The 12,504-nt window shown below is 45.8% G+C and overlaps 1 protein-coding gene across 1 annotated transcript in view; it reads right to left on the minus strand.

Moving 5' to 3' along the window:
• Positions 1-6,820, minus strand: part of GK5 (glycerol kinase 5) — a 34,270-nt gene extending 27,450 nt beyond the window's left edge. The window contains exon 1 of the mRNA XM_033150376.1: positions 6,631-6,820. Coding sequence (XP_033006267.1) covers positions 6,631-6,747 — 117 coding nt within the window. The 5' untranslated portion in view covers positions 6,748-6,820. The remainder of the gene's footprint in view (positions 1-6,630) is intronic.
• Between the last annotated feature and the right edge of the window lie 5,684 nt (positions 6,821-12,504).

The raw sequence follows: 12,504 nt of genomic DNA on the forward strand, positions 1-12,504 counted from the left end.
TAGCTTCCCTTACTGAATTCAATAATGTGACAACTGTTAGTGTTCCAGATGAGCAGTCATTGTCCAGTTAGTGAAAAACTAAGGATCAGAAATTGAAAATTCAAAGATTTCCCAGTGTTCTTTGCTATAGGAATAAAAAGGACTTGTTTCATACAGGTGGGTAGCCGTGTTGGTCTGCCATAGTTGAAACAAAAGAGAAAATTCTTTCCAGTAGCACCTTAGAGACCAACTGAGTTTGTTCTTGGTATGAGCTTTTGTGTGCATGCACACTTCTTCAGATACACTGAAACAGAAGTCACCAGATCCTTAAATATAGTGAGGGAGTGGGGAGGGGTATTCCTCAGAAGGGTGGTGGGAATGGGTGAACAGCTGATAGGTGTGGAAAACCTGTTGACGACTCTTAACAGCTGCAATTAGTCTTGCAGGGAAAGGCAAGGGGTGAGATGGGGTGAAATGGCTAAAGATAGCTTTGCATCTCCGTGCCATTTGGGTTAGGTTACCTATCCACTGGCGGACCCAGATGCCCCTGGAGTGCAATTGCAGATTCGTGGATTGAATTATGTCTATTAATGATGGGACAAATGGACTGAGTTCATTCGTCATCTCATTAATCCTTACAATAATTGTATGAAACAAAACAAAATAGAAAATTCTTTCCAGTAGCACCTTAGAGACCAACTGAGTTTGTTCTTGGTATGAGCTTTCGTGTGCATGCACACTTCTTCAGATACACTGAAAAAAGAAGTCACCAGATCCTTAAATATAGTGAGGGAGTGGGGAGGGGTATTACTCAGAAGGGTGGTGGGAATGGGTGATAAGCTGATAGGTGTGGAAAACCTGTTGACGACTCTTAACAGCTGCAATTAGTCTTTCAGGGAAAGGCAAGGGGTGAGATGGGGTGAGATGGCTAAAGATAGGTTTTGCCACGAATCTGCAATTGCACTCCAGGGGCATCTGAGTCTGCCAGTGGATAGGTAACCTAACCCAAATGGCACGGAGATGCAAAGCTATCTTTAGCCATCTCACCCCTTGCCTTTCCCTGAAAGACTAATTGCAGCTGTTAAGAGTCGTCAACAGGTTTTCCTCAGGTCTCTAAGGTGCTGCTGGAAAGAATTTTCTATTTTGTTTTGTTTCATACAATTATTGTAAGGATTAATGAGATGACGAATGAACTCAGTCCATTTGTCCCATCATTAATAGACATAATTCAATCCACGAATCTGCAATTGCACTCCAGGGGCATCTGGGTCCGCCAGTGGATAGGTAACCTAACCCAAATGGCACGGAGATGCAAACTATATTGTTACATGCCACTCCAATCTCGGAGTGGTGTGAGATTTCAGGGGTTCCAGGCATGTTTATCCAGGCATTTCCTTTTGAGAATTGAGGCACAGCCAAGACTGTAATGTCATTATGATACTGTATATGGTTTATTTACACATATCTACAACCTGAGCCTACAACAAAGGCGTTCGCAGCATTAATACTGCAAGAGGATTCTCCCATAGCCACAGCAGCCTTGAACTTAAGCAGACCACAACCACTGCTCTCAACCATTGATCTCTGAATCTCTCCAGCCTGCAATATCCGTTGCATAACTCCTAACCGTAACCCTAAACTCCAATATAAACACTGGCATTGTCTTTTAAACTAACTCTCAGTTGAAGTAGGGAGCCCACTCATTTGCAAATGAGATTTGCCCTTGATCTTCCAGTGTCCTAATCAATCCTTACCCCCAGGGCTACCAGCTCATGCAGGAGTCTAGTGCTGACTTAAGTAGCTGTGGACACATCCAGTGGACACATCCAGTGGCTGAACTAGCTTTTGACATATGTTAATTCCAGAGGGTTAGAACACAGCTCTAGTACACAGAGCTCCAATACACACATGGGAGTAGCACAACTCTAGCACTCTAAGCCATAATTAAATGCTCCTGCGCCTTTCCTTGAAGCCTTAATTAAATTCTAACCATAGCTTGATCCAGAATTTAGGGAGTCTTGCACTCACCAACTCATATGAACTAACACTTCCATTTAGGAGATGTCAATATCCAGCTGTTGTAAGCTGTACAACTGTGCCAGCTTGATGATTCATACACTAGGCGTATCCATACAATCCCAGGAGTTAAGAAATAGGCCTCGCATGAAGCCACTCAATGGCAAACTCTTAAAGACCAATGTATAGAAATGATTTTTTAAAATTGTATATAATAAGGTTTTATCTTTAAATGTCTGCATTCCCTTGTTTTGAGAGTTAAATCCTGGCAAGCAATAGTCATGTTTAATTCAGTTTTGCTTACAGTATATCCACTCAGGACCAGTGCTAGGGCTTCTTGCACCCTAGGCGAACCACCTTCTGGCGCCCCCCGCCAAAGCCTGCTTTAGCGGGAGGTGGGGGGGGTGGAGAGGCAAGCAGCAGTTTCTCCGCTGTAGCGGAGAGCTGCTGCTTGCGCGTCCTGCCCCCCGCCAAGGCCTGCTTTAGCGGGAGCCGGGTGGGTGATGTAGGGGGCAAGTAGCACCTCTACGCTACAGCGGAGAAGCTGCTGCTAGCCTGTCCCGCCCAAGCCTGGCCAGCGCCCCCTCCATTTTGGCAGCCTAGGCAATTGCCTAGTTTGCCTAAATGGACGCGCCGGCCCTGTATCCACTGAAATTTAATGGGCCTAACTTAGTCATGTCATTTCAAAGTAAATGAGTAAATACCACACTATGTCTTTAGGACAGCTGGCCCACAGAGACAATACAGCACAAGTAAAATTGCTCTCTGTATCAACCTGAACAGGTTGGTTTAGCTGGGTTTGTAGGCAAACGGGCCTCAATAATAACGTATGGAAACAGGTTTCTAGTCAGAAAGTTGTAGCTCAAATTAAGCTTGGGTCACAAGTGAGATTAAGGTGTCATACACCACTGCCAAGTACAAAGTTAGGGAGTTCTGCTTTTGACTGCATCTGGGGAAATGTTTCTGACCTATATAGAAGTGAGGAATGTACAGAACAAACAAGAAATTCAACTGGTACACAATGGCTGGTTATGACACTAATCCACACAGTTCTGCCCCACTGACCAGCTGAGAAGAACAGCTAATAAGGTAGGATGTTGAAAACAAAATGCAAGTAACTTGTACAGTTGAAATAAACTGTGAGAGAAATAGGGCATCTCCAAACAACCAAGGCATAAATGGTCCTAAACAAAAACCAACCAACCAAAAATATGGGATAAGGGGGAAATGTATAAAAATACAGTACGGAATCACTTATTACAATAAAATAGTTGCAAATATATTTCTCTCTGCATATCTATATACAGCGAGAGAAAAACACTGCAATAATAAAACCCAGAACAAACTTATACCCAAAACAAATTTAGTTGGTCTCTCAGGTGCTATTGGACAATTTTTTTTAAGCTGACTTTTACTGACCATTTTATGCATATCTTATATTCTTTGTAAACCACTTATCCCCCTCCCCCAACTAAATGGTATGCAAAAGACTGGAGCACAAGTCTGAGGCATAGGGAAGGAGGCGTGGACCGGGCACAATTTTGAGACGGGGCGCAAACAGGCACCCCCAGAGCAGGTTCCTTCATCAGAGCCTGGCTCTGTGCCAGAGGAAGCTGTGCCTTGGCTGCGGCGCTTGTGCCTGAAGCAGCTTCACCCCTGATCCAGGCCTTACCTGGGGGAGGAGAGCAGGTGAGTGGGTGGCAGCGCTGCCGCCCACCCTCCTCGGCCGTGGCACACCTCGCGCCCGGCGGCAGCGGCTCTGCCTGCGTCACGTCTGACCCAGCGGCAGAGAGCAGCCCTCCTCAGCTGTGGCAAGGTGTGCCCAGCCACAGTGGCTGCGTCGCTGGGTCAGGTCTGACCCGGTGGTGGAGAGCATCCCACGGAGGTGAGCATCTCACAGAGAGCAGGAGGAGAGTGGGAAGCGGCTTCCCCGCCCCTCTCCTACCTTGAACTGTAGCACGTGGAAGGCGCCCTCTGTGCCCCATCCCTCTCGTGGGTGCGCATGCGTGCCCGCCCCGGACAGCACAGGCATTCACTCCGCTGCTGGCACAAGTAATAATAATAATAATTTATTATTTGTGCCTCGCCCAAGTGGCATGAGTCTCGCTCTCAAGCAGGTCTTGACTCTGCACTCATTGCAGCTCCAGTTGAAGTACCCAGTGCTGCTATCGAGGATGCTTAGTGAGACCAGCTTACATAAGGTGAATCAGTTGATGTGGAAAAGGTGCTGATGGCAATGCATCTGACCACATGCCCCCTTGACCCTGTCCCTTCTGGCCGAGGGGGGCTGACTGGTTGAGACCAGAGTGTGGTTAGAGCTTCATGGTATGAGGGGCTCGTACCTGCCGAAATGAAAGAAGCAGATACACAGAAGAAAGAAGTACAGAATATGAAACTTTTACACAGATGGCATACCCCTGACAGGCGAACAAGAACTATTCAACGCAAGACAAAACATTAGGAGTTGGCTAAATATAAACGCCGTTACCCATTTCCTAACAAATACAACAGCTATTGCACATGCTTCCAAACCTCTAGCAACATTTGAAAATCTAATTACAAGCACTAATGCAAAATCTAAGCCTATATTATTATGAAATAATTAGTGACATGCAATTAGGCCAAACAAATTTGATATAGCATACTTGAGAATCAGATCTAGAGACAGTAATGGGGGAGGGTAACAGGGGCAAAGCCTGTGGGTTAAGTAGCTATTAAAGTCAGCATCCATGCTTTTATAAGAAGAGACTCTGAAGCTTCTGCATAGGTGGCATTTATCACCTTTGAGGTAAAGTCACCTTAACAAAGCTATTTCTCTTCTTTACTAGAGAGGGTGTAAAGAGGTTAGACCCACTATACATATGTAGCGGGCAAGTGACTAATTACAGCCATTTTGGAAGAATGTTGTTGATGAACATTCTGATTGCAAATAGAATTTGTACCTCAACTTTAGTACTGTTAACCAGCTCTAAAATTGAAAATGACAATCAAAGAATTACTGTAGTTACTTTTCTTTTAGCAGCAGCTTGACAGCTTGTCCAAAAGTGGGAATCTTTGGAACATTCACAAATGTCACAATGGAAACAAAAGATCAGGACTTTGGAATTATATTTTCCCATAGGAATCTGTGTTCTGGGGTGAGTAGGAGAAATGTGTGAATGGGGTGGTGGTGTTATGTTCTCATATTCCTTTTAAAAAAAACAAAACAATAAATAACATATATTTTAAAAAGAAAAAGAATCCACAGTCCCATTCCCCTTGTTCCCCCCCCCATTAAAAATAACAGGTAAGGAGTGCCATAACTGCTTCTTAAGATGAGCCAAAATGTAGCTGGACAGCCTGCTTCTTTTAAGCACACCTGCTGTTGAACAGTCGCCACCCTCTTGAGAACTTTGGTAAGAAAATATTTGCAACTGGACAGTAGTTATCACAAAGCTCTGGCACCACACCATCCCACAAAGAACCATTAACCCCCTGGACCCACCCAGATAGCCTCCAGTCAAGGGCACCTGTGTTAGGCCAAACTCCTTCAAGTGTATTGTTGCAGGCATGTATAGAATTGCTACCTAAATTTCTAGCACAGCACTTTGTCTTCTTGTCATAGACACAAAAGGCTGCAACAATGAATTCAGCGATAATTATTTCTGAGTAAACATGTACAGGACAATACTATGTGCACAGCCTGTTCTATAACCAATTAACCTGCGATAGGAATCTCTGAGCTTTGTCGCTTAATCCTCTGAAGCACCCCAAACTTTCCAAACCAAAGTCTGCTTCTGCCTTTCAAATTCAGCTTGTGTGATTTATTTTACAGACATGGGGGGCGGGGAACGAGCAGCAAAGAAGGAGAATCCTTATACTGCGGATTGTGCAAACCAGTTCATTAAAACACACTAACAATTTTTTCCCCAAGGTAGAGCTTCCTGCTTTTCAACACAGTGGCTTAGCAACACAGTGCTACGCTTCAATCGGTTCTCTGTAGTAAACAAATTTATTTGCACATGTCCTGCAGTAGGCTCCAATACTCACAGGGTCTCCCCCATTCTTCCCTTCCTGTTGTGTGGGCTTCTAGGGATCAAGAAGGTTGCTATGTTGCCATTTAACACCTCTGTACATGATGCTCTCATGTGCCTATGCATGCGCGGCTGAAGGCTGGCACATTCATCCTACACAGCAATCAGAGCCTGCAACAAAATGTTGCGGTACATGAGCCAGTTTGACTAATGAGTGACTGGTGGAAGGAACTAACAGAACAGGAGCCAGGCTTTGTTTTGTCTTTGGGATGGAGGGGAGGAGAGAGAAAAGAAACAAACGGGAAGGAAAAACACACAAAGGATAGCTCAGCTGATAGAGCTGATAGACTCTTACTGTCATGGGTTCATCATGCAAAAGGATTCCTGCATTACCGGCGGGGGGGGGCGGTTAAGACTACATGACCTCCGTGGTCTCTTCCAGCTCTAGGATGCTGTGATCCTGGGTACAATCCCAGGTAAGTGGTTAAAGAGGCTGCACTCTTACGTCTGTGTTTGTCCACAGGAGCAAAGTAGGACTTACTTCTAGGTAAACACGCGTTAAAATCGAGCTATACCGCCTGACGCGGCTTGTATCCCCCGCCCTCCCGCTCACAGCTCCCACCTGCATAGCCTTGGCTCCCTTGAGCACCGCCGCCTTGTCGTAAACATGGCACCGTATCACCGTGCTGCCCACGTCTACACCCAAGATATACTTCTCCGCGGTTACAGGCGAGGCCATGGCGGCGGCGTCCTGCTCCTCCGAGTCTCGCTGCCGTCGCCCCTCGAGAACCGGGCGCCCGAGCTCCGCAAAGGCGCGCAGCTTCACACCCAGACGCCTTTTAAAGCTCCCCGGGAGGAGGAGGAGGAGGAAGAAGAAGAGGGACGCAGCAGGGGCGAGAGAGCGACGCCTCTCCTTGTAGGGCGGGACTCCGGGGAGGAGAAAGCTGCCAAGGTGGAGGCGGCTTTGAATGTCAGCAGTGATTTTTTTTTATTTTTTATTTTAAAAAAGAATGTCAGCAGTGATTGCGGAGGAGAGGAAGCCGGGTAGGTGTAGGGGGAAGCAGCAGAAGGGGGCGGCGTGGCGAAAGCGAAGCGGAGCGCCGCCTTCTTGGTGCGCCAGAGGGCGCGAGGGCGTCTTTGCCGAAGAGGCGCTTCCTGTTTTGAAACGCCTAAACATCTACTTCTGCTTCATTGACTACCGCGCAAAAGCATTTGACTGTGTCGACCACAGCAAACTATGGCAAATTCTTAAAGAAATGGGAGTGCCGGATCACCTCATTTGTCTCCTGAGAAATCTCTATGTGGGACAAGAAGCTACAGTTAGAACTGGATATGGAACAACTGATTGGTTCAAAATTGGGAAAGGAGTACGCCAAGGCTGTATATTGTTTCCCTGCTTATTTAACTTATATGCAGAATTCATCATGCGAAAGGCTGGGCTGGATGAATCCCAAACCGGAATTAAAATTGCCGGAAAAAATATCAACAACCTCAGATATGCTGATGATACAACCTTGATGGCAGAAAGTTCCTAACAAATCCAACAGCTATTGCACATGCTTCCAAACCTCTAGCAACATTTGAAAATCTAATTACAAGCACTAATGCAAAATCTAAGCCTAAATTATTATGAAATGATTAGTGACATGCAATTAGGCCAAACAAATTTGATATAGCATACTTGAGAATCAGATCTAGAGACAGTAATGGGGGGAGGGTAACAGGGGCAAAGCCTGTGGGTTAAGTAGCTATTAAAGTCAGCATCCATGCTTTAATAAGAAGAGACTCTGAAGCTTCTACATAGGTGGCATTTATCACCTTTGAGGTATAGTCACCTTAACAAAGCTATTTCTCTTCTTTACTAGAGAGGGTGTAAAGAGGTTAGACCCACTATACATATGTAGTGGGCAAGTGACTAATTACAGCCATTTTGGAAGAATGTTGTTGATGAACATTCTGATTGCAAATAAAATTTGTACCTCAACTTTAGTACTGTTAACCAGCTCTAAAATTGAAAATGACAATCAAAGAATTACTGTAGTTACTTTTCTTTTAGCAGCAGCTTGACAGCTTGTCCAAAAGTGGGAATCTTTGGAACATTCACAAATGTCACAATGGAAACAAAAGATCAGGACTTTGGAATTATGTTTTCCCATAGGAATCTGTGTTCTGGGGTGAGTAGGAGAAATGTGTGAATGGGGTGGTGGTGTTATGTTCCCATATTCCTTTAAAAAACAACAACAATAAATAACATATATTTTAAAAAGAAAAAGAATCAACAGTCCCATTCCCCTTGTTCCCCCCCATTAAAAATAACAGGTAAGGAGTGCCATAACTGCTTCTTAATATGAGCTAAAATGTAGCTGGACAGCCTGCTTCTTTTAAGCACACCTGCTGTTGAACAGTCGCCACCCTCTTGAGAACTTTGGTAAGAAAATATTTGCAACTGGACAGTAGTTATCACAAACCTCTGGCACCACACAATCCCACAAAGAACCATTAACCCCCTGGACCCACCCAGATAGCCTCCAGTCAAGGGCACCTGTGTTAGGCCAAACTCCTTCAAGTGTATTGTTGCAGGCATGTATAGAATTGCTACCTAAATTTCTAGCACAGCACTTTGTGTTCTTGTCACAGACACACAAGGCTGCAACAATGAATTCAGCGATAATTATTTCTGAGTAAACATGTTCAGGACAACACTATCTAAAGGTATTTTGAAGAAACAGAGACATAAGTAATCCTTCATAGAGGTAAACAAATGCACTCAGTTTATTAGTTTCTGCCTTCTGTCATTAAACACATAAGTTTAATCATGATAACATGCGTTGCAATTAAACTAGTTTGCAAATAACACAAGGCTGAAGCCCAAACTACACTACAAGTTCTGTAGTGTATACTTTAAAGGGCATTCTAACAATTGTCTCTATTTAACAACAAGCAGCTCTGAGACAGTTGTATCTGAGTTGGGATCACGCTACAGAGAAACTTTCTTCCTTGTGCCACTTTCCTACCAAAAGTCCCCTCCCAAAACTGATGTTTGCCCTTAAATATCAGCATCATGTGATAAATTTCAGCAGGGAAACCCTCTCCCCATTAACCCAGCTTGCGTACTCACAGCTGCTTTTGGTAAAAGAGAAGGGGTAATTGGAAGCACACATTCAATGCCACATGCAGTTTGCCCCAATCAGATCACTCTAAGTGCCATTATCCTAGCACAATACTATAGTTCCTTGAACTGATAAATGTAGACTAGGACAATGCTGAAAGAAGGTAAGCATACATTGCAACATGTCAGCTTACTGGTACTTGGAAACAGTTGCATCACCAAACACCAAGGTGCACGTCCAGGCAAAATGTGCACAGCCTGTTCTATAACCAATTAATCTGCAATAGGAATCTCTGAGCTTTGTCGCTTAATCCTCTGAAGCACCCCAAACTTTCCAAACCAAAGTCTGCTTCTGCCTTTCAAATTCAGCTTGTCTGATTTATTTTACAGACATGGGGGGCGGGGAACGAGCAGCAAAGAAGGAGAATCCTTATACTGCGGATTGCGCAAACCAGTTCATTAATGCACACTAACAAATTTATTCCCCAAGGTAGAGCTTCCTGCTTTTCAACACAGTGGCTCAGCAACACAGTGCTACGCTTCAATCGGTTCTCTGGAGTGAACAAATTTATTTGCACATGTCCTGCAGTAGGCTCCAATACTCACAGGGTCTCCCCCATTCTTCCCTTCCTGTTGTGTGGGCTTCTAGGGATCAAGAAGGTTGCTATGTTGCCATTTAACACCTCTGTACATGATGCTCTCATGTGCCTATGCATGCGCGGCTGAAGGCTGGCACATTCATCCTACACAGCAATCAGAGCCTGCAACAAAATGTTGCGGTACATGAGCCAGTTTGACTAATGAGTGACTGGTGGAAGGAGGAACTAACAGAACAGGAGCCAGGCTTTGTTTTGTCTTTGGGATGTTAGGGGAGGAGAGAGAAAAGAAACAAACGGGAAGGAAAAACACACAAAGGACAGCTCAGCTGATACAGCTGATAGACTCTTACTGTCACGGGTTCATGCAAAAGGATTCCTGCATTACCGGGGGGGGGGGTTAAGACTACATGACCTCCGTGGTCCCTTCCAGCTCTAGGATGCTGCGATCCTGGGTACAATCCCAGGTAAGTGGTTAAAGAGGCTGCACTCTTACGTCTGTGTTTGTCCACAGGAGCAAAGTAGGACTTATTTCTAGGTAAACACGCGTTAAAATCGAGCTATACCGCCTGACGCGGCTTGCATCCCCCGCCCTCCCGCTCACAGCGCCCACCTGCATAGCCTTGGCTCCCTTGAGCACCGCCGCCTTGTCGTAAACATGGCACCGTATCACCGTGCTGCCCACGTCTACACCCAAGATATACTTCTCCGCGGTTACAGGCGAGGCCATGGCGGCGGCGGCGTCCTGCTCCTCCGAGTCTCGCTGCCGTCGCCCCTCAAGAACCGGGCGCCCGAGCTCCGCAAAGGCGCGCAGCTTCACACCCAGACGCCTTTTAAAGCTCCCGGGAGGAGGAGGAGGAAGAAGAAGAAGAGGGACGCAGCAGGGGCGAGAGAGCGACGCCTCTCCTTGTAGGGCGGGACTCCGGGGAGGAGAAAGCTGCCAAGGTGGAGGCGGCTTTGAATGTCAGCAGTGATTTCAAAAAAGAAAAAAAAAGAATGTCAGCAGTGATTGCGGAGGAGAGGAAGCGAGGGCGTCTTTGCCAAGGAGGCCCTTCCTGTTTTGAAGCGCCTAAACATTTACTTCTGCTTCATTGACTACGCAAAAGCATTTGACTGTGTCGACCACAGCAAACTTGCCGGAAAAAATATCAACAACAACAGATGATACAACCTTGATGGCAGAAAGTGAGGAGGAATTGAAGAACAGTGAAGGATAGGCGTGCCTGGCGTGCTCTGGTCCATGGGGTCACGAAGAGTCGGACACGACTGAACGACTGAACAACAACTCGGTCGCCAGACCCCCACACCCCAAATGGTTGAAGGGCCAAGGGTTTCATTTTCCCGCCCACACCCGCTCCACTTTCTCGTGGTTTCCAGGGCAAGCAGTTAAATCTCAGAAGGTCTGGTGCCAACTTGGATAAGATATTGGGGGGTGGCAGGTAACAACTTTGGAGTGGGGCTTGGCAGAGACCTCAGCCACTAGGAGTTGGCTGCTATGTCCAGTGTCTTTGTTTCGCAGTGCCCACCCAGTTGCCTCTGGGAAACCTATGAGCAGGACCTGAGGAGGAGCGCATTCTCCCCTCCTGCGGTTCCCAGGGGTTGGTATTTAAATCATTACTGCCTCCGGCTCTGCATGACTGGTACTGTATGTACAGTTGTTATTTGCAGCCTTGTCCTACCTGAATTTTCCTAAGCCTCTCTCAGAGCCATAAAGAATGCTGGTCGTGGACAAATTGATGCTTTTGAATTATGGTGCTGGAGGAGACTCTTGAGAGTATCATGGAATGCAAGAAGATCAAACCTATCCATTGTGAAGGAAATCAGCCCTGAGTGCTCACTGGAAGGACAGATCCTGAAGCTGAGGTTCCAATACTTTGGCCACCTCATGAGAAGAGAAGAATGCCTGGAAAAGACCCTGGTGTTGGGAAAGATGGAGGGCACAAGGAGGGGACAGAGGACGAGATGGTTGGACAGTGTTCTCGAAGCTACCAACATGAGTATGACCAAATTGCGGGAGGCAGTGGAAGACAGGAGTGCCTGGCATGCTCTGGTCATTGGTGTCGCAAAGAGTCAGACACAACTAAACGACTGAACAACAACTCTCAGAGCCGTCCAAGTTGATGGCCATCACTGACCTCCTTATACAAGTGGGTTCCGTGCGCTGCATGAAGCAGTTCGTTTTTATTCTGTCCTGAATCTTCCAATCTTCATTAGATGTCCAGGAGTTACTGCGTTATGAGAGAAAAAACTTCTCTCTATCCCCTTCCTCCATGCCATACAAATTTTTAATCATGCCACCCCCTACTCACCTTTTCTCTAAACTTGCAGTGCAGTTTCCAGTGTAAAGCCGGAAAACAGTGGGGCCCTTTGCAAACATTGTAGAATGTGCTAGACAGTTCCTGCATTGCAGGGGGTTGGGACTGGATGACCCTTGGGGTCCCCGCCAACTCTACAATTCTATGATTCTTTCAGTTGCAAAACAATAAACTAAAAAACATTTTCTGAACCAGAGTGACATTAGTGTACAGTATCATGAAAGACAGAAGTAACTCAACTGCCTTTGCAGATAAATGAAACTGTTACATACTGCCTTCCAAACACATCCAGGTTTTTTTTCAAGAGCACACTCCTAGGCAAACTCAAACCTCAAACTCAAATCTGAGATATTGTGTACTCTGGATTCCCTCTGAAGCAATAAATTTGTATTTCTCGGTATGAACTACTGAGGAAACATTACGGTCAAAATGTGTTTGGCAATTCAAAGGTTTATTATGTGCAATAGGATGTTGCT

Source organism: Lacerta agilis, chromosome 5, assembly GCF_009819535.1.
Source record: "Lacerta agilis isolate rLacAgi1 chromosome 5, rLacAgi1.pri, whole genome shotgun sequence".
Taxonomy (NCBI): domain Eukaryota; kingdom Metazoa; phylum Chordata; class Lepidosauria; order Squamata; family Lacertidae; genus Lacerta; species Lacerta agilis.